Source organism: Colias croceus, chromosome 10 (genome assembly GCF_905220415.1).
Source record: "Colias croceus chromosome 10, ilColCroc2.1".
In the NCBI taxonomy this organism is placed as follows: Eukaryota; Metazoa; Arthropoda; class Insecta; order Lepidoptera; family Pieridae; genus Colias; species Colias croceus.
Genome location: NC_059546.1, coordinates 4969179 through 4992405, shown reverse-complemented (window position 1 = coordinate 4992405; position 23227 = coordinate 4969179). Strand labels below are relative to the sequence as shown.

At 33.0% G+C, this 23227-nt stretch overlaps 1 protein-coding gene across 1 annotated transcript; it reads left to right on the top strand.

Annotated features, from left to right (window-relative positions):
* Positions 1 to 36: 36 nt before the first annotated feature.
* On the top strand, positions 37 to 22323 carry LOC123695022. Its single transcript, XM_045640706.1, has 4 exons — positions 37 to 294; positions 981 to 1154; positions 18161 to 18271; positions 21391 to 22323. Exons 1-4 carry the CDS (start codon positions 231 to 233, stop codon positions 21618 to 21620), a joined length of 579 nt encoding a protein of 192 aa, XP_045496662.1. The 5' UTR covers positions 37 to 230; the 3' UTR covers positions 21621 to 22323.
* Positions 22324 to 23227: the final 904 nt, after the last annotated feature.

The following is a 23227-nucleotide window of genomic DNA, read 5'->3' as shown; positions in this document are numbered from 1 at the left end:
TTGAGGTCTTGTATTGAAATTTGAAGAAGTAAGAACTGAGAACATTGCGCGGTTGTCTGTCCTCGAAAGAGCACGCGCGTACGGTTGCCTTACGTAACTTGGTAACCACGATTTAACTTTAAGGTTCAGTGATTTATTACATGCATTAAATTTCCCATCAAATTATCAAATCAATGTTATATTTGTGAAACTATTTCCCTCTCTGTGATTTTTATATACCTACGATCACAATGATTCCTAGAAAGCTTTCTTATGTGTTTATCGCGGGTTTAATTACGATTGTATCAATAACTGGTAAGAGTTTTATATAATTTGAATAATGTAATTATTAATTAAAATTAACTAATTAAAGAACTTTATTTTGGGGTTATTTCTAAAGTTGGGTGCAATCTCTGGATTATACCTATTATCTTCAACATGCTTACATATAGGAATCGTAGGGAATTAATAATTTGCGATGCTTTCAAGACTTATCACATGGCCATCGAGATTACTAAAAGCTTTAAATGAAAATAGAGCTTTGAATGAACAGCGTAACAAATATGTTTATTAAAAAATCGCCCGAGTCAATCATATAATTTTTTAAAGATAATTTACCTACTGTCAAATATAATTTTTATTACATAGTCGTCAGAATTAATAAAATTATTCTCATTAAAAATAAAATAAAATTAACTATCATAGAGTTAAATTAAAGACGAGTTTACCTTGTCTGGTATGGTAGTATTTGAGGATGATAGCAGCTATGCAAGCTTTGCACCTATTACAATTTACGTCTTGTTGAATAGTATACTTACTGGCGCAGTTAAGCGCCATCAACAGTCAAATTTTCGTGAAATTTTCGCTCCTACAAGATCTACAATAGAATAGGATATGTAAAAAATTACCATAATGCTTAGAAGAGATTATTAAAACTTAAGACTATAAGCAGATTCACATATTTATTAGAACGATTACTATCCTGAATCCATTCATAATAGGTGGATCAGAAGACGGTTCTCGAAGGAAGCGCACCCGCGCAGACAATTCGGCGGTGCGGGAGCCTGCGCAGGCGCTGGACGCTCCCGACCCGGAGCCCAGCGCCGCGCCAGCTCCCAACGCATTCATAAACCCCTATGTTAAGGAGTACCTTGAACTTGGCATGGCTATACCTGGTAAGTTGTCTGACCACTTGTGCGCTCTATATTAGTGTAAAGGCCGCCTGGATTTTTTTTTCTATAGCTTGTTATCTTGCAATTCTTTAGATAGTCCGTAGTATTTCTAGATTTAACATCCTTTAAAAATATTTCAGTATAAAATGAAGGGCTGTGTATTTAATAATTCAGTGAAATAGGTATGTTTGTCTGATATAAAACAAAAATATTATTACCTATATAAATATATTTCGGTAGACGGTAAACTTTATGTTCAGGTTCAGTAAATAGATATATTGAAGAAAAATTTTCTACACATGAGAGAACGAACTCATTAATTATGTAATCATAAAATATTATCAAGTATAGTCCGTTTTCTTATGGGCATGCTTGTATGGAAAGGTATACATTTTTGAGTAAAGCAATGCCATTTGGTACGAATGTTGTACTCGTCCACTTAAGCCCAAATCGCCCGGTAGCCAGTCTTTACTCCCCTGCAGAAAGGAGGGAGGGGGGGGGGGGGGGTTATAGAACAGAGCGCCCGGCGCTCCGAAAAAAAATTCTGGTGGAGCCATTTGGACCTTTGAGTCGAGTTTGGTATCGTTTTCAGGTAACTAGATGATTCCTGATTCATTCCCCATACCAGTTTTTTTAGGTTTCCATAGCAAAATATGTCACAATCCTTAAAATAATGAACTTTTGGTAGTGGCAAAATCCAAACAAACCAGTCTAATTTCATATTTTTGTATTAAACCTGGTTTATAAAAAATACTGTCTGAAAGGCCATTTAATGCAGATTATAGAAACATTAACATGTAATATATATTTTACCATTGTCAATGTAAAATTAATTATAGAAAGTAGCTCTTTAGCGCAGCATAGGGGACGGCTAATATACCCGAAAAATAAGCGATACTAACAAACAAAAACCAGTCAAGTGCGAGTCTGACTTGTTCATCGAGTATTTCGTACTTATTTGTCCCATATCATGTTAACTTGTCTGGTGGAACCTCGTTAACTGATAGGTACACACACACTTTCGTCTTTATAATAATATTAGGGTAATTTTAAATCATCTTTAAATTATAAATGAAGTCAGGTATTTTTCGGGTATATTAGCCGTCCCCTATGCTGCGCTAACGAGCGTTACTATACTTTCTATAATTAATTTTACATTGACAATGGCAAAATATATATTACATGTTAATGTTTCTATAATCTGCATTAAATGGCCTTTCAGACAGTATTTTTTATAAACCAGGTTTAATACAAAAATATGAAAATATACTGGTTTGTTTGGATTTTGCCACTACCAAAAGTTCATTATTTTAAGGATTGTGACATATTTTGCTATGGAAACCTAAAAAACTGGTATGGGGAATGAATCAGGCATCATCTAGTTACGTGAAAACTATACCAAACTCGACTCAAAGGTCCAAATGGCTCCACCAGAATTTTTTTCGGAGCGCCGGGCGCTCTGTTCTATAACCCCCCCTCCCTCCTTTCTGCAGGGGAGTAAAGACTGGCTACCGGGCGATTTGGGCTTAGGTGTAAGAGTACAACATTCGTACCAAATGGCATTACTTTACTCAAAAATGTATACCTTTTCCCATAAGAAAACGGACTAGTATAAATTAGGTAATATACAAGTGATAACTGCGTTAAAAACAACCGACTTCAACTTGCACTTGCAAAATTTACAAATACCTACAGACAAAAATGCTCATAAAATAAAAACTACTGGGCCTATCCGAATAAAATTTTTATGGGACCAATTCGACACCATCCCGCATCGAACAAAAAAAGAATCACGTAAATCGGTTCAGAAACCTCGGAGTAATCGGTGTACATACATAAAAAAAAAAAAAAATATACCGGCCGAATTGATAACCTCCTCCTTTTTTTTGAAGTCGGTTAAAAAATATTAACTGACATAGTTTGATGAAGGTAAATAGTTCAAAAGTTATATGCATTATTTATTTAAATTTCGGTTAATTTTAATAAAAAATAGTGGTCAAGAACGAATATTCATATAATCTTCCTATTTCCTCAAAAAATTTGAATTTGATTATACACTTTACGATTTGTCTGTGAATTATAAAAATATCCGCTTTATAATAAAATTGATTGATTTTGAATTAAATAATTATGTTGGAGTAAACATTTAACTATCTATTAATTATCTACCAACATATTATTTAAGGTGATTGCTACGATCTGTTCCCAGCCAATGTCCCGCTAGATGGCGCTGAATTCTACATTTCTAGTTTATTTGAGTTTTTGCGTAATTGGAAAAGATTAAGGTCGTAGGAATAGTCATGGCGATTACTGAATATTATATTTTATTTAAATATGTCATATCATTGCCTTAAAATCCACCCAATTCGGTAAAACCATGCGTTTTAACATCTGTCATTGCATACAGGATCGTTTACACACACAGACGTATACAAAAATGATAAAGATTGAACTCTAGATGGCGTGAATGTAAAACAAGTTTGGCGTGTATGTATTTGAGTAGTTAGTAGCATATTATATTCTGAATTTCTGATCCATGCCTATTCACTCAAAACTACCTAATAACACTAATGATTTGTAACAGTAAATTATTTCAATAGGTAGGTATTTGAACATTTCCCAACAAGACACAAGATACAATAACAAATCTAATACACTATTTATTATTTTATTATTTACTAGCGGTCCGCCCCGGCTTCGCCCGTGGTACATGTTTACGTTTTCTCTCCATAAGAAGTAAGAACCATCCTCGTACTTCAAGGAATATAATAAAAAAAGAATTATCGAAATCGGTTCAGCCGTTCTCGAGTTATGCGCTTACCAACACATTTTGCGATTCATTTTTATATTAGACTAGCGGTCCGCCCCGGCTTCGCCCGTGGTACATGTTTACGTTTTCTCTACATAAGAACCATCCTCGTACTTCAAGGAATATAATAAAAAAAGAATTATCGAAATCGGTTCAGCCGTTCTCGAGTTATGCGCTTACCAACACATTTTGCGATTCATTTATATATATATAAGATTATGTGAAAATAACCAGGAAGGTGAAAAACATATTTACGAAAACATAGTAACATATGGCTGTCGCTACAATAATTATATTTCAATTTTATCTTTTTATACCTAGTAGAACTGGCCGACGAATAAAAAAAATCGTATTAGAATACAATATATTACGGAACAAAAAAAGGATTGTAACTGAATTAGGTAGGTATGTTTGTTTCTGGGCGCACCGTTTTCGACGACGCGACGCGACGCGCGACGTAAGCGTATAGGTATAGGTACCTACTTTGCTAAAACAAACTAATAAAATTGTGTGTCTGTCTGAAAATTCGGAAAAGCATATTTTGCAAGTTTGTGATTACTTTGATAGTTTACCGATTTATAATAATTGTAATTGTAATTGTATAATATATAATTTGCAATGTGGTGAAATTTCATAAAAATCACGGGCCAATTTTTTGTTTTGAATCCCACCGAAAATATAATTGCGTTATTAGAATAATTAATTACTATACCTACCCACGATCAATTATTACAATATAGTCTCAAATGCATACTAGAGAAATATTGCAATTTGATTCAATTAAAATGCATAGCATACAAAAATAAATTCACAACACAAGAAATTCCGCGCGCAAATCATAGCGCGTGTCAATGAAATCAAGAATGTTTTATATCAAGCCGACGCGGACGAGCGACGACGCGACGCCGAACAAAAGTACCTACGACGGACGACCACGCTTCGAGTTGCCAAACACACAGCCAAACAACAATAATGAGTAATAAATTGTTTACAAAAAAAACAAGTTTTCCATTTTTCTGTATGAGTAGACAGAACTTCAAAACGCCACCTGCTACGGTTTATATTATGAACGATGGTTATAAAAATAAAAGTTATATTTGTTGGTGTAAACTATTTTATTGATCAATAATTTTGGAATTTAAAACTGTCAACATTGTTTGATTACAATAAAACGCAGTTTTATTTTATTACACTATTGTTTTTTTATCAAAACATGTATTTGAAGTACCATATAATATTATGCTGATCCAAGCACTCAAAACTAATATCACTAATGATTTGTAAAAGTAAATTATTTCAATATACATTTCATAACCAACAAGTAAGAATAATTATTATTATTCCTACCTACAACAACAAACCTAAAACACTATTTACTATGGGAAAATAACCAGGAAGGTGAAAAACATCATATTATTATTTACGATTTCGACGCACTCGACTTTTAGTAAAATATAGTAGGTAAACATAATATTATGGTTTTGATTTTTGCTACTAGTATAAGAAAACTGCGTGTTCAAACTACTTGTTTGTCTGTCTGAAAATTCGGAAGTACTTTGGTAGTTTACCGATTTATAATAATATTGTATATATCGTTGTTTAAAAAATATTCAAACACAATAAAATATGATATACTGATTTATCACTGGTTTCAGTGATGAACTGATGAGTCAATGTTAGCCACTATACTTTCGTCATACGTGTGTATGATTGATGTGATTTGCAACGTGGTGATATTTCAGAAAAATCACGGGTCAAATTGTCCCACCGAAAATATAACTGCGTTATAAGAATAACTATACCTACGATAAATTATACATAATACAATATAGTCTCAAATGCATACTAGTGAAATATTTTATTTGAATCAATAAAATAAAAAAAAAAATAAAAAATAATAATAATACAAAAATAAATTCACAACACAAGAAAATCCGCGCGCAAATCATAGCGCGTGACAATGAAATCAAGAACTTTCGAGCCGACGCGACGCGGACGACGAAGGAGCCTAACAAAAGAAGGTACCTACAATCATAGGCGGCTCGTGACAAAATTGTATGGCCGTGTTCACTTGAAATAAAACAACGAAAATAGGTACCTACAATAGCGTTAGCAGTACAAAAAAAATGAGCACCACATTATAAATGTCTATTTAATATTTATACACTAAAAATTATAGAGTATTTCAAAACGAATTCAATTATTATTTAGCAATAATTAGAAAATCCCCGAATTTGCATTCGTGATCGTATTCATAGTGTTTGTCTACACTAATATTATAAAGAGGAAAACTTTGTTTGTTTGTTTGATTGTAATGAATAGGCTCATAAACTACTGGACATTTTACCAATGTTTGCAAGTTTGTGATTACTTTGATAGTTTACCGATTTATAATAATTGTATACTTATATCATTGTTTAAAAATATTCAAACACAATATGATATAGGTACTGATTTATCACTGGTTTCAGTGATGAACTGATGAGTCAATGTTAGCCACAATACTAATCACTTTCGTCATACATGTGTATGAACTATGATTGATGTGATTTGCAATGTGGTGAAATTTCATAAAAATCACGGGCCAATTTTTTGTTTTGAATCCCACCGAAAATACATATATTACTAATTGCGTTATTAGAATAATTAATTACTATACCCACGATCAATTATTACAATTTACAATATAGTCTCAAATGCATACTAGAGAAACATTGCAATTTGAATCAATTAAAATGCATAGCATACAAAAATAAATTCACAACACAAGAAATTCCGCGCGCAAATCATAGCGCGTGTCAATGAAATCAAGAATGTAATTTATATCAAGCCGACGACGACGCCGAACTAAAGTACCTACAGTACCATTTACCTTCAGTGTACAATACAGTTTACAGACCTACGACGGACGAACAATAATGAGTAATAAATTGTTTACAAAAAAAAACATAGTTTCTAAGGTCATTAGTTTTATTTTATTTTATTGTTATTTTCTTTGAACGATTGGAAATGAAATTACTCAATTTTTACACAGAACTTTGATTTATTAGAATTATGCTCATTATGTATAAGATAACGAACGCGAATGCACGACATCTAGCGCGTCTTATGTCTAAACATCGCCTTTCGTTTAGACATTGACGCGCTAGATCTGTAATAAGTATATAGTCTATGCGCTAGATGTCGTGCTTTATGTCGTGTTTCGCTTGGCAAAAGTCACGCACACTACTGTAGAAGTGTCAAATTTTTCCGGTATTTTACTGTTGTTTTTCTAAGTAAATATTGTAAAATATTGATTAAAAAGGTCGAACGCGCACACATTTCATTATAGAGAAGTGATAAAATGATTAGTTTTAAAGAAATAGTGTCTGTGTTAAGTGTTTAGAGGTAATCAAAAATGTATGGAGGGACGGTCGGAACATCCACCTTAAATATTAATAATTAACACTTCTTAACTCAGAATATCACCCCCCATTAGAAAAACAGATGGAACTTGGGCCCGAACAGACCAAGAGAAGGCTAAGTGCTTCTCGCATCATCTTACGAACGTTTTCTCTCCTCACCCATATGAAGGCCCATTAGATCACCTGGAAGTTGTCAACAACCTTCTGGGCACAGATATGGATACGGAAAACCCCCCGCCCAAATTCTCAAAAAAGGAGATAAGCAATACTATAAAGTGCTCTAACCCAAAAAAATCACCTGGTTACGATCTAATCACCAATCGTTTATTAAAAGAGCTGCCTGAATCGGGAATGATCTACCTAACGTCTCTTTTCAATGCCATAACGAGGCTACGATTCTTCTATTATGCTATTATGTTGCTTAAGCCAAACAAAAAACCTGAAGAGGCGAAGTCATATTGGCCCTTAAGCCTACTACCGATCGTTTCTAAAATATATGAGTCACTTCTACTGACACGCCTGCTACCGATACTCGCGGAAAAGAAATTAATACCAGATCACCAGTTCGGGTTCCGCAGCAAACATGCCACTGTTGATCAGGTACATAGGCTCACGAAAAAAATTATGGAGTCCTTGGAAACAAAAACATACTGCTCTGGTGCTTTCTTGGACATATCCCAGGCATTTGACCGTGTATGGCACGATGGCCTACTCTATAAAGCTAAATCCTCACTACCAAGTTACCTGTATGAACTTATAAAATCATTCCTGGAAAGAAGACACTTCATTGTCCGGGAAGGAGAAGCGTTGTCCGAGCTGTGTCCTATAAAGGCGGGAGTCCCTCAGGGCAGCGTGTTGGAACCTGTACTATACTGCTCTTTACTGCCGATATGCCGACACCCACAACAGTCATCACAGGTACATTTGCCGACGATACCGCTATATTCTTAGCAACGCATAGTGACCCAGTAATAGCCTCAGAGATACTTCAAAAGGCACTTAATGAAATCTCCCAATGGCTCAAGAAATGTCGTATGAAGGCAAATGAAACAAAATCTTTAAACGTCACGTTCACTTTGACAAGAGGCTTATGTCCCGTAGTAAAATTAAATGACATTGAAATTCCTCAAGCTGACCATGTGAAATACCTCGGAATTCACCTTGACAAGAGATTAACCTGGCAAAAACACATCTTCACTAAAAGAAAACAACTTGGGCTACAGGCTAGAAAACTGCACTGGCTCATCGGTGGAAAGTCCCAACTGTCCCTTGAGAACAAAATATTAGTATATAAGGCTATCCTAAAACCCATATGGACCCATATGGATATTCCAATATTGAGATATTACCAAGATTTCAAAACAAGATGCTAAGAATAATGACAAACTCTCCGTGGTAGGAGACTCTCCTCTCCTACATACCCAACGAGCTCCTCCACCATGACCTAAAAATCCCTACTGTGAAACAAGAGATCCAACGATACACAAAGTCATATAAAGACCGCTTAGCGCACCACCCTAATATTCTCGCCCAGACCCTTATGGGCGAAGATCATCAAGCACGATGACTGAAACGAAAAATACCTCAAGATTTAGTGCGCACACAGTGACCACACTGTTATAATGAGGATGTGACATAGGTCACATACCGTGCATGCCAATAATGATATGTCCAACATGCCGCTTATTGTCCCAAGCATGATGGAGACAGATCGCAGCAAAAAAAAGATAAAAAAAATGTAATAAACGTCGTTTAGCATTAGATGCTAACCAATTATCTATATTCTATATATTCTATATATATAATAAATCTGTAGAAGGGTCAATTCTGTACATTGAAAATATTGAAAAAATAACTAGCAGGGTTACTGGATCGATACCAAACCCAAATATGTGATTAAAAAAATTTTTGTCTGTCTGTCTGTCTGTCTGTCTGTCTGTCTGTCTGTCTGTATGTGAAGACATCACGTGAAAACTACCGGTTCGATTTCGATGAAACTTGGTATAATTATACCTTATTATCCTGGGCGTAAAATAGGCTACTTTTTATCCTGGAAAAATACAGTAGAAAAAAAATTAATCTCAATTTTTCAGTTATCCATAGACGTTGTTCTGTAGTAGGTACCGCGAACACACGTTGCGTATTATTATAGACCTAGCCGTATTTGGGTCCAATAGATATTTATAAGATGTCATTGTCCGAGTTACTCAAAATGGAGAAATAAACCATCCACGCAAAGACCGACATCCGCGCGGACGGAGTCGCGGGCGGAAGCTAGTACATAATATGATACCTACTCGCCTTTAAAGGAAATAGGATTAATTGATACAAAAGACCGAGTAAAGTTTTATATTTGACTTAATACCTATTTATCTAAAATGACTGTATTTCTGCGACTTGTTCGAAGAATGTACACAATTCATACAGCATTGGTATAACACGATCACGGATAGCGGTCTGCGGTTCACATTGTGTATTTAAGTTAAGGATGACAATAAGATGAAATAATCATGCGATTTATAAACAACATGTTTATAAATCGCATGTATGGCTGTATGACCTTACCATAGACGCATCTTGGTTATTTATCTAGTTTTCTGGGACACGATCACATATTGACTCATCGTATCACGTATGATTGTATTAGGTACCTACTTATACAATTCATAAGATTTTTTACAAAAAGTACCTAGCAGTAACGAAGTATATGCCTGAATAATTTTGAAATTGTTTTCTTCAGTGATTTGAGAAAAACATCAAAGCGATACTTGAGCGTATAAGAACGCTTTTACTTCTAACCTTATCAACGGAACCTTTGACTTTGTATCGACTTACGCGCCACTGGCACCGCGTAACCTTTAAAATGTTTACGCCTAAGGTCTGCATATAGGCGACTATAGAGACGATTAAAAGCACTCTTGTGTGTGCTTAACCGCACCCACGAATTACAACCTTGAGTTGGCTTAAACTTAATTGTGCTAACAATCGGCTCAATCTATAGCAATCATTGTATGTATTTCGGTAGACCGCTATGTCACTGTCACGCAATGGAAATAAAGGCACGACTGGGAGGGACAATGATGATTATAGCACGTCTCGATAAATCGAGCACTTCCAAAGCGTGCAATTGTGGCGAACTGCGGATTGGCATTCGATTTTTTTTCGGTTATATTTATTAAAATTTGTTTTGGGGCCTTTTCTTAATCTTCTTGTTATTTATTAGAGCTTGTGAGAATGAAATAATAATCTTTATTAAGATTTTTGTATATCAGGAATTTAAATTGCTATTTTATTGATTAAGAAGCAACATTTAATCTTAAGCCTCCTGCATACATTGCATCTAGGTAACCCCCTAATTATACTTGAAAAGTTCCTGGTCGAGTTCGGAATTATAAATTAAGTACTGCCTCGCAATTAAACTTTCATATCATTATCTTTGTTGTTACGTTCGCGTTGATACAAAAAAAAATGTTTTCGTAGATATGATTAGGCATTGATTGATTAGTTGGTGCAATTACAAACATTAAAGAATTCGTGTCAAAAATACATAATGAATTCGTAAATCACTTGTGAAAGTATTTCAAGTTCATTGCAAGATTACAAATCTTTAACTAAGTAAATGTATCGTTCTGTAACTGGATGTGGAAGTACAAAAGCAAGTATTTGCGTGAATACAGCGGCGATTAAGAAACCAACAGTTTATTGGCAACATACACAATATTATGTCTCATTGATGAGTATGTAGGTCAGCCGCAGCAATTTTAGAATATTTATAACATATCGGGCCAATTCGAGGCGGACGTTTAGGTACTTGCATTGTTTACAAATTATTACATGTGCACCGGGTGATTGTAAATTATAGTACTTACTTTAATTTAATATTTTTGACTTGGTCTTGCTTTAGTTAAAAGTCGATATTTGAAAAACATTAAAAGTAGTTTAGTTGTTGTAGTGTAGTAGGACAGTTCTTTGGCATATTATTATGATTATAAATTATAATGTACATATAATGTGTTTTGTAAAATTAAACTGTAAAACTGACATGATTAAAAAGAGCAACTATGGAGTTTCTTGCCGATTCTTCTCCGTAGATACTGCTTTCCAAATCGGTGGTAAATGTTAATGTATGTGTGTAATGACGTTTCAAAAGTGCTTCTAAAAGAAGTCTAATTGAATAAATAAATGTTTGAGTTTGAGTTGGTTGGATGTTTAAAGTTTGAGGGACACAGGAATCAGGATGTCACTCAAGTTTGCCAATTGCTTCAAGACTGTTTTTAAAAGTTGACTATAAATATTTTATTTCTAAGCATAAAAAATACGTAGGTAATAACTTCTGCAAGTTCAAAGTTTTTAGATTCATTCGAAATGCTTTATTTTTTTTAAGTAGTACAGTGTAACTGTGTAGGTACATATAGCATAAATTACCTATTATTGGATCTGACTTTAAAATATTTTATTTATTTATTTAACTCTTTAATAGTTGTACAGATAGGAAACCTTAGAACTACTTACATATAGAACAGAGTACAACTATTTTGGCGGCCTTATCACTTAATAGTGATCTCTTCCAGGCAACCACGGTAAAAGGTAAACAAGCAAAATGATCACTATTGGCGGGACGAGAACAGAAAAAAACAAAAAAAAAAAATAATAATAAATAATAATGTATCCACCTTAAATAATACATGTCTATATACAATATCACATATACTATACATATACATACACAATATATAAATATATATATATACCTATATATACATAAATAAAATAAACAGATATACATACCAATTACATATTATATAATATACATAAATAAATATATACCTACTTAGAAGGAAACACACTGATATTGAATAAGATAAAATTATTATACGAATATCATAAATATGTAGTGGATCCAACGAGGGGACGATAGGTGATTGCACTGTAACTATGTAACTATTATTAGAAACTACCTTCCGCCCGCGACTCCGTCCGCGCGGATGTCGGTCTTCGCGTGGATGGTTTATTTCTCCATTTTGAGTAACTCTGACAATGACATTATAAATATCTATTGGACCCAAATACGGCTAGGCCTATAATAGTACGCAACGTGTGTTCGCGGTTCTATAGAACAACGTCTATGGATAAAACTGAAAAATTAAGATTAATTTTTTTCTACGTATTTTTCCAGGATAAAAAGTATCCTATTTTACGCCCAGGATAATAAAGTATAATTATACCAAGTTTCATCGAAATCGAACCGTTAGTTTTCACGTGATGCCTTCACATACAGACAGACAGACAGACAGACAATAATGTTTTTAATCACATATTTGGGTTTGGTATCGATCCAGTAACACCCTCTGGTATTTATTTTTTCAATTTTTTCAATGTACAGAATTGACCCTTCTACAGATTTATTATAGATATGTATAGATAACAAAATTTGCATTCGACGTAAACAATTGCTCTGTTGAAAAGCACAAAATGTACTACCAAACAACCTATTGGCTATAACTCTTACATTACATTTAATATTAATGTAGCGTTTAGCTACTATTATGTATTCTGTGATTAATGTTAAGTAACCCACCTATTGTCATTGACGAATTTGACTAAAATGTTATGAGAGTGTTGTACAATAATATTATTAAATTATGTGCGAAAAGCTTGAAGTGCTCTGCCAATATATTGAGGTAATTGCCGTGACATTCTGTTCCCACTTGAGGTCGATATGAAGGTATTCTTGTGAAGAATTCATACAGCAATCAATCAACCATCTCAATAAGTATTGAATTACGTGTCGATAAATGATTTTTTCCAGGTGTAGGTATAATGCATTCATGTCATAGATTCATGTAATGTGGGAAGATGATGTTTCACATTGACGTAATGCTCTTATTCATATTGACTAATACGGATCTTATGAAGTCTTTCAATTGACATAGATGATAGAATACATAAATTGTTAAAAATCAGTATAAATTTTTATATATTATAAATATTGGGCGCATAATGACGATTGTCTGCATAATATGTAATATATTATTATACCTATACATATAATATATTATTACTAATTACAATGCTCTCGTAAAAAATAAGCTTATCCAAGTTCAACACATACAAGGGATTCAACATTTTTAAGAAGTTTTAAAGTTTATTCCCTTATTTATACCTTTCATGCACATGAAAATATTTTAAGTTTTATTTTTTAAAATTACATAGTCGTTATCTACGTAAATTATTATAAAGTATTATTTAAAATGTTGCTTGTTAATTTTTCCAAATTCTGAATAATTGTATTGGTTCACTTAATACAAGAAATATATCTATCAATTATGTAATTTGCACGATTTACAAACTTTGTACAATATGCGCAGTTCCCTAATGAGCTTTTTACATATGAAAAGTGGATCAAGGTCGTCGGGGGAAAACATTTAATTGTGCAACAAATGAGTTTTTTAACATAATGTGCATAATAATATGTGTAACCATAACGTTTACGTTTTCCGCTACTCAACTGGCTATCCTTAATAAAGCACAGCGAAATGTTGGCATTGCGATTTTTCTATTTATCAGCAAGGTCACTCAACCTTGTATCAGATTCTATTGACTTATAGCGTGATAACTCATAACCATAACTATTTCCTACACTCACGTTATTTTTGACAGGGAAATAATAGACATATCGACGAATAATCGTTTAATTGTCGTAGTGAACACGGCATCTCACGTTTAGATAGAGTGTGGGTGTATCACGGGTACTAATGGTAGACGTAAGTACTATATACGACGAATTGAATGTTTCGTAATAATGCAGCGTTACCTAACGCAGCTAGATTACTCGACAGATATAATTTTTTGCCTTGCATTTTACGTGATGACAGAATGATCTAACGTATAGGCATTGTTTTAATAAGGAAAGCAGATAATCAATTGTTTGCACGAATTTAATTTATGGTAATAAGTTGATTAGGTAATGGATTCATAATAAGTATTGAATAATTAGGAGTCTCTTATAAATTCCTATAGCTTAATATAGTCTTATTCTATGCTAATTCCGTCCGACGTGGAGCTAGAGAAATCAAATAATTTAAAATAAGGCTTGTTTCTAAGCTAAGTCAAATTAATTCACAACATTGATACATTCAGCAAATAAATCAGTCTTCTGAGTGATGATACCCATTAAAGTAGATGACCTTCAAAACTGAGCTTTTGTAAAGTGTAAACATTAGTCAGAGCCGCATCCGCCTCTTTGTATTTAAGTATATCATTAAATAAAATGATTTCAAATCTTTGGCATTTCATGTACGAAGTATGGTTTCAGTTTATAGAGAAGCAATGTTTAGACAGTGATTACGTTTTTAGGTTTAGAAAGTTCCTGGGTATATTTTATTTGATAATCTGAAATAATGTACGAGGTAGCGTAGTGGTAGCTATAATTAAATACCTAATTAGGTACATATTGTCTCATTTATAGATTAAAGATTCAAAGAAAAATATAAGTAATGTTGTTGTAATATATTTAAAAGAAATGAAATCGATTTTGTATCACGTATTTTCCAGGATTAAAAGCATGACAACAATAATGTTATTCACATATCAGTATTATTCTGTGTAAAGACGTATGTTTGCAGCCGCACTAACTTGCGCCACAATGTTCATAGCCCGCCTTGCGACATACACAGTACACTTTACAACTATAAATTTCAGTACACATCTAATTAAGCTTAATTATATGAACATATTTTTAAAAATTTTGAGCTATCATTTAATTAAAATCGATGTGTAAATTAATTATAACCGAGCGGATCCTGTCTATCTGGTTTCTTGAAGAGGACCAATCTACAATTATTATCGACTATTATAAGTTTGATAACTTGTTTTTTGCAATTGAGAGCCTTGAAAATGTAATCGTTGCTGCGGTTTATATAAAATTTTAAGATTTTAAACGATCTTGACTAGTAAAACATTTAAACAGGTAGATATGTAAATAGTCATCATAAAATAATCAATTTGATTTTGTTGAATAAAATTTTTATTACTTAGCATTAATTCATGCAGAAATGCATTGGTAAGAGAATATTGATGCACCAGCACCAGCGTGTTTATTCCTAAAAAAAAAAGAAACTTTTTTTGTAAAAATGTGCATGTTAATATAGTGAAGTTAATTAGGTACCTACTACAATATTAGGTATATTACAATATTGTTAACAACTCAAATACCTACGTCGTCTACTCGTACTTAGTTTAATCAATTTGTCATAACAATTGTTATGGAAAATTGATACAAACTATATTCTCCCTGACATTTATATTATTTTAACTACTTGAGGATAAGCGGAGAATTAACTAGAAGCAATTTATAAAAAATATTTTGCGTAATGCGTAGCCCGTGCTGCAAGTAAACGATTATGCAATGGTTTATGAACATATGACAAGGTTACTAACGTGCTATAAGTAGGCACCGATGCAATATGAATGTTTTTGCATGTTCCTGCCATGTGAAACTTATTAACAATACAATAGATATATGTTTAAAACGCATATGTCAGAAAATGTAACTTTTCTTGTAATATATTGCCAAGAAAAATTTTTTACATTGAAGAAATATTGAAACAAAATATACCTATTGAAACGTGGGCATCCATATTTCGGTTCGTAAAGCTATGTTTGCAAAATTTATCAATAAATCGTGATATAAATTACATTATTTCATTGTCAATGTTACAAATAAAGTATAAATTACCGAGTCATCTCAAATTATTACATAAACGTGTGAATGATGACCTTGTTTTGCCTCTCCACGCCGACCTTAGCTTTTGTTGGGTCATTTTTATTTTTACTATACATTTGTTGCTCTATTATTTTGGTCGCGCTGTTGCTATTATCTTGAAACTTTTGTAATATTTATTCTTATTTAATGAGTTAGTTAAATATTGATTTAATAGCTTCGTTAAAAAATTCTTCGTGAGAGATCTACTTTTGAAAATTCTATGAAGACTTGCCAATAAACTCATTACAAAATACGATTACGACAGATTAAAATTTTATTCATCCAATATCAGTAGAAAGGAGTCTGCCGGCAATAGATATCGTTACGAAAAGCACATCGCCTTGCGGTAAATCGATTTCGAATGTTCATTAATTCGCGAAATCAGTCGTGATTTTAATATTTCAGCTCTATCTTCAGTTCAATCAAGCTAATATTGCATAAAATTATTATAACACAATCATTTTATTGTAGTTTTACCTGACAGGATAAGTCTGTTTTAAGTATTTCCCCCTATTACCACTATTTCGACGTTGACATTCTCAACGACTTCAGTTTCCACATTTTATACATAATGATCATTACTGATTCCAAACTATTATGATATGAGATAAAAAATAAGAATCTTTACAAGACTTTTTCCACTGACAACCACGGCATCAACCGGATTTGAATATTAATTTTTTGTTGCTCGTTTTTCACGTAGGTATCATAATATTCCATTAAGGCATCGTTTCGTTTTTTGTGGTCTATAAGTACCTGTATCTTCATTCCAAAAGTTGCGTGCCTATATAATAAAAGTATGGTATATATGGATAGGTAATTGATAGATACCTATGTAGCTATTGCTATACAGAAAGGGCGTTTTTGTTTAGAATGCAATACTTTTATGAATCGATATGTTAAAAAATACCGAGTAGGTAGTTATACAATGATTCATACTACGACGTAATATATTTTTGTGTGATGCTATAGGTAATCTGTATCACCTACTCTAAAATAGATTGATTTTAATTATTGTTAATTCTATAGAAGCTAATCATTACTTCTACTACTGCGTTCAACTGAAATGAGAAATCTATTTTATTTCACAAACATTTAAAAGCAATAGAATGTCCACAAATACATGCAAACAAGAATTATTATATAATGTGTATTTATTTGTAGGTTCCGCGCATACTTAACAAAGGCTAAAGGTTATGTGAACTTTCTCGATTTCCCGAGAGTCGTAAATTAAATATTTTTGAATGACTTCATGCATAAATAAAGACTAGTTTTTATGGTTAAGCAAATCAACATAACTTGTATTGCTAGCATTTTTTTGTAGTCAATAGTGCTTTATTAGACGACACACACATTAAATATTTAATTTTTTGAGGTTTGTGCCATCGTGAAAGATTTCTTGCAAGTAGCAGAAATCTTAAGATGAGCGTGCAAGAGATAAGTAGTAAGAGTAATTAAAGAAATGCATGCATCAGGAATGAATGAAAGTAGCCAGTATAAATTTAAGGATAAAAATTGTATACTACAGATAATTAATATACTATTATAATATATAGATACCAAAATACCGTGCTTAAGAGTTTCTCTAATCGGCAAACAGATTAACAGTAAGATATTTGTCTTAGCCTCTACAACCACCTCTTCCCGTCTCTAGCTAATACTTAAGCGGTCAGTGTAGTGAAAGTTTGTCCAAGTGAACTTTCCTTATCAAACACTTATTTAAGACTTAGGTTTAAGAAGCTATATATTTAATGCTTGTTTAAGAGTTCCTCTTGTATCCTTTCAAGATACATATAATTTGGAATGATATAATTTAATAATGAAACATTTGAAATTAAAATCTGTGTAACTACGCTCAATAGTAATTGTACAGTACTAAAGACATCAACGCGTTGTAACTTGTAATATTACGAGTTAAGTGAATTAACTATATAATAGATCTTTGACAAACAATTTAAAAATACATGCCTATAGATTATTTACGGTCATCTAGTATCTATATTTAAATTAATAAAATGGATTTAATTTTCAGGAAAACCGGGCACAGACTATCCTGTATTAGGAGCTGTTCCTTACACAAACTTCTACTGCGACGATCAGGCCTATCCTGGCTTCTTTGCTGACATGGAAACTCGTTGTCAAGGTATAACCTTTATATTTAATAAACAATTAAATACATGTTTAAATATCAAATAAAATGACTAATAATAAAGCTGTTTAACGGAAGTCGTTAGTGATATGTAATTTTATGGAAGAAAAACTCCAATAATTACTTTAGGTTCCTGTAATTTCCTACCAAATGTAGACCGTATATTAACTGTAATATTTCAATTAAAACATATAACTAGGCAGACTGTAATATAAAAGGGGGCAAAACCAGTGTGAGAATATCGTATTTGCAACGATTAACACGGTTCACCTTGACTTTATATTTTAACGATTTGGGTTAGATTACAGACAACATTATACGTCAGCCATTTCATGATTAATGAGTTTAATTGTATATAACTCGAAGTTATATTTTCAGGAAGTTAAAACATTAAATTATGCGATAACGTTAAACGTTTACAGTTTACGAAATTGTTACGAATGGGAGATTTAAAGATCTATCTCATAACTGATTGCATTGATCGATTGGATTTTAAAACCTGCATTCATGAGTATACTGTACACTTGTACAGTTGCTATTTAAAAATTAACAGAGTACCTAACCACGCGAGGTATACTCCTTGCATTGAAATAAAATTTATTAAAACTTGTAACAAAGTTATTCATTCCTTATGTAGAAAATTGCCAATGCTTTTGCAATAAGAAGGTCTGGTTATATTAAAACATATACATATACAAAATTAGTTTCTGTATAAAATATTAAAGGATAATGATTTTAGCTTATTAAATTCGACCCTTATCTTCTTATTTTATCGTAGCTGTGCCTTCAGGGATAATTTAATAATGTAATCGTGATGGAACGTTTAGAAGTATTTAATATATTAGTAACTTTGACCTCGATCGTGTTGAGATGATTAGGATGCAGGCTCACGCGGACATGAGGTCATCTAATTATAACAAAAACTGATCTGGAACTTTATTGAAATGGTATCATCAATAATTATAAGTTATTTCGTGATTTCCGCGTTGTTTGATGTATTATAATGTTATTTATTTATTTTTTATGTAGATCTTGATAGCTAATAGTATCTTACAAAAAACGAATAAAGACAGATCAGTCGAAATAATAAAATATTGATTGCTACAAAAGTATAAAGCATTTTCATGAGAGTATAATATACATAGAGAGTAGAGAGTAGTACAGTTAGGGAAATAGTTCAAACTCTAACTTAAAATATCAGAATTTGTTTTTTGCAAATTTAAGTATTCTTGAAATCTGAAAAGAACTCGATAATAATATAATCAGTTTCTAGTGTGTGTTGTTATGTTACCAAAAATTTTCCGGCCATTAATAATTAAAGCCAGCCACTACTGTTGTTGACTGGAACAAAATAGTATAGAATGTATTAGACACGGTCTTACTTCCGTATATGTACAAGCGGTACAGTTTGAGCAGAAATTCCCCATTTCATAACAAACTAAGTGAATTAAGAAAGAAACAGCAATTATCAGCATTCTCGCTGCACTGCACAAGTTAATGTGCTTTTAAAAATATGTTGAAAACATATATGTAAATGAACATATGATTGCTATTAAGATCTTCGTTTCATAACGAGTCAATGATCATAAAATATTTTAAATACTATATTTTTTAATGATTCAAGTTTGACGCAACTTCCGCAGTGCAGATATTTTTTAATTATATTTTTATATCCGTGAAATCTGCAATTTTATGGATTTGGTATTTTTATTTCGATCTTCTTTCGATCAATATCAAAATAGCCGTTTATAAACATTTTGAAGATGCTTAGGATGACTATTATTAATAGATACCTATGTATACTTAATCGACTGTGTGTGAATATTCATATAAAGATGCGCAATGCGTGAAGAAAATACTGAAGACCCGAATTGAAGGCTTTTTTCCTTTGTTCCATTGATTTATAGTGCAGATTCACATTAAAAATTACGTAGAATGTAAATTTATTTACTTGGAAATTGGCATCTTATGTAATTTAACTATACAAAAATATCACGTTACGTCTATTTGTTGTCTGTCTTCACAACTCAATCAACCACTTAACATGATATTAGTGTTGCCCAAATGCAAGAACAAGACGAGACTTAGCCAGTCTTGGTCTTGGTCTTGCGCCAATACATCTGGTCTTGGTCTTGGTCTTGCGCCAATACACCTGGTCTTGGTCTTGGTCTTGCGCTCCCAGTCTTGGTCTTGGTCTTGGTCTTGCAGCAAGAGTCTTGCAAGTCTTGCAATTACCTATTAGTCTATTACTATTTATTAAAGTTTACTTTAAATCTTAGAAAAACGTATTAGAATTGGAACATTGTGAGCTTGAATTATCATAGCCAATAGTAAAGATCAAGCAGATTAATAAATAACTAGTAATGCGCATAGGTTCAGTTTTTCATATTCTTTGATACAGTTTTTTGCGTCTCATAGAATTCCTAAGCGTACCTACCTAGTTATACACCGAACTGTTACACCTAACTACTCAGTGAAATAGCGCTAAGTCCTAGCTGCAAGACGCAAGAGTCTTGCAGGCTATGTCTTGTTCTTGCTCAAGTCTTGCACGGTCAGTCTTGGTCTTGGTCTTGCTAAAAATACGCGGTCTTGTTCTTGGTCTTGGTCTTGCAAAAACGCAAGACGCAAGACCAAGACTGCAAGACCAAGACTGAATTTGGGCAACACTACATGATATTATGTGTAATCCTATCGCATAGTAGTTTTAGCCTTAATATTTAGTTTTAGTCATCAACATACACTTTTATTAGCTTCATCTGTAGATATGTTTGTATGTAATCAACTCCTTTAGACTTGATTTTGGCGCACTTTAAAGGGACAGATTTAATTCAAACTTTGCACTTATCAAGCAATCAATTATTGACAATCACAGGTGACATTATATTCTTGGTACAGTGGTTGTCGCGTGAGCGTAGAACCGAGGGGTGCTGGGTTCGATTCCTGGTGTAGACTTAGACAAAAAAAATTCTCGGTCTGGCAGGACATAGAAGGCTATTTAAATAAGAAGGCTAGGCACCTTCTTGTCCCTAAAGAAAATCGCTAGGCACACGAGACTTCTCTTTATTATTTATACGTATATTTATATCATGTAAATCTATTATATTATTTTACAGCCTGGCACTACTGTGACATAGACGGTCGCCAAGCGTCGTTCCTTTGTCCCAACGGTACAGTGTTCTCGCAAGGCGTCGCGTCTTGTGACTGGTGGTTCAATGTTCGATGTGCTCTTTCACCAGCATTATACCCACTAAATGCGAGGCTCTATAGACGAAGGAAAAAACAATCAAAACCGAAACCACACAGAGTGATCGACAAGAAACTCGTCGACGAAATATTCTTGTAGTTATTAATTTAGGTAAGTTTTTGTAAGATAATGTTTTATGTTAGGACGTAAGGTACTTGTCGAATCGTTCCTTTAAAGGTTGTTTGAAATGTGATATTGTACTGCCAATTAAGAATAAGATTTTGTTAATGTACTGTGTGAACAATGGATGAAATGTTAACAAGAAAAAAAAATAATTTTATGTATTATAGTAAAATTGTAATGGGATAAGCATCATGTATAATTTAGGTACTATTTAAAACTAGATAATAATATTACAATTGTCTAGTTATTATAATGAGGAATATTAAATGAATAAACTTGTTCATAAAATTATTTATCTCGATGAAAAGACAGATGGAAATCGATATCTTTATTTATATTTCTGATTCATTCTGTTTGTGTAACTCTATTTAACATTTATTCGACTTATATTAATATGTACAATTGTTTTATTATAATAACTAACTATAACTACCAATATTTTATTTTTTTTATACCACAATCAAATTTTTAGCACATCATTTATTTCCCAAAATGTTCGGAAAAACATTATAATATATGGAAATATTACTCACATATTTTTATTTATACTTGAAATTTTTGGTAATGACGAATAACATGCCATTGAGAAAATAACACCAGTTAAATATTACGTGAAGGTGTTTCTGGTTTTTGTCAGGTGTGAATTATTGTGTCACACGTGTCAGTTATGATGTGGAGTAAAGCGTGTCCCAGACAGACGCGGCCTGCGGTGGCGGTGGCGGTGGCGGTCAGTTGGATGACTTGAAAGTTCTAGGAACGACATAGACAGACGCGGCCTGGACGCGGTCACAGCGCGGCTTACCGCGGCCGCAAGCCCCGCCCTCTCCGCCACCGCTTCTGTGTGAATGAGCGCGCGGACATGAGGCGGTCATTACGCGATCAGTTGTAAATTTTTGCAACAGGCCGCGTGTACCGCGTGAAATTATGCCTATAAACACTGAGTTGTTTATTCAAACAGTGCAAAATTACCCAGTTTTGTATGATACATCACATAAAGACTTACTACTCTTACGTACTCTTAAGAAATAGCTCTGTATAATTGGCGCATGCTGTGTTAACCTCTAATTATTTGTTACTTTATCGCAAGAACTATATGTTATATTAATAATTATATTAAAGAATCATTGTTAACAAATGTTGGTTGACAAATGTTTAAATAAATAAATAAATACTAAAAAAACAACAGAATTAAAAACAAAATATGGGCAATAAAAGCAATAAAACTTCGTACGATTGGCCATTACTAACGTCCACTTGCAGGTGAGACTCGAGAGCTAATGTGCCGCTGTAGGTTAGAATGACCGCCACCGCGGCCGCGGCAGTATATTGTTATCACGGTCAAGCAAGAAGGCAACAGCAGATCGCCACCGCAGGCCGCGTCTGTCTGGGACAGGCTTAAGGCTTTTTTAATAAGCATTGAAATGATGAACAAACGGAACTATTTGTTATTGTTACTATATAGGTATATTATGTATACGAAACTGAGTTGTGTAATGGAGGTTCTAAAATATTTACCTCTTCATACTTAATTTACGTGAAAATATTTAAAACAAAATTATATTTAAGAATACCAATAAATGAAA

What these genes read in the sequence shown, in the direction of transcription:
- LOC123695022 (XM_045640706.1), top strand. Translation starts at nt 231, where the DNA reads ATGATTCCTAGAAAGCTTTCTTATGTGTTTATCGCGGGTTTAATTACG. An exon ending in TACGATTGTATCAATAACTG is followed by an intron (nt 295 to 980) that starts GTAAGAGTTTTA and finishes CATTCATAATAG; the next exon opens with GTGGATCAGAAGACGGTTCT. An exon ending in ACTTGGCATGGCTATACCTG is followed by an intron (nt 1,155 to 18,160) that starts GTAAGTTGTCTG and finishes TTTAATTTTCAG; the next exon opens with GAAAACCGGGCACAGACTAT.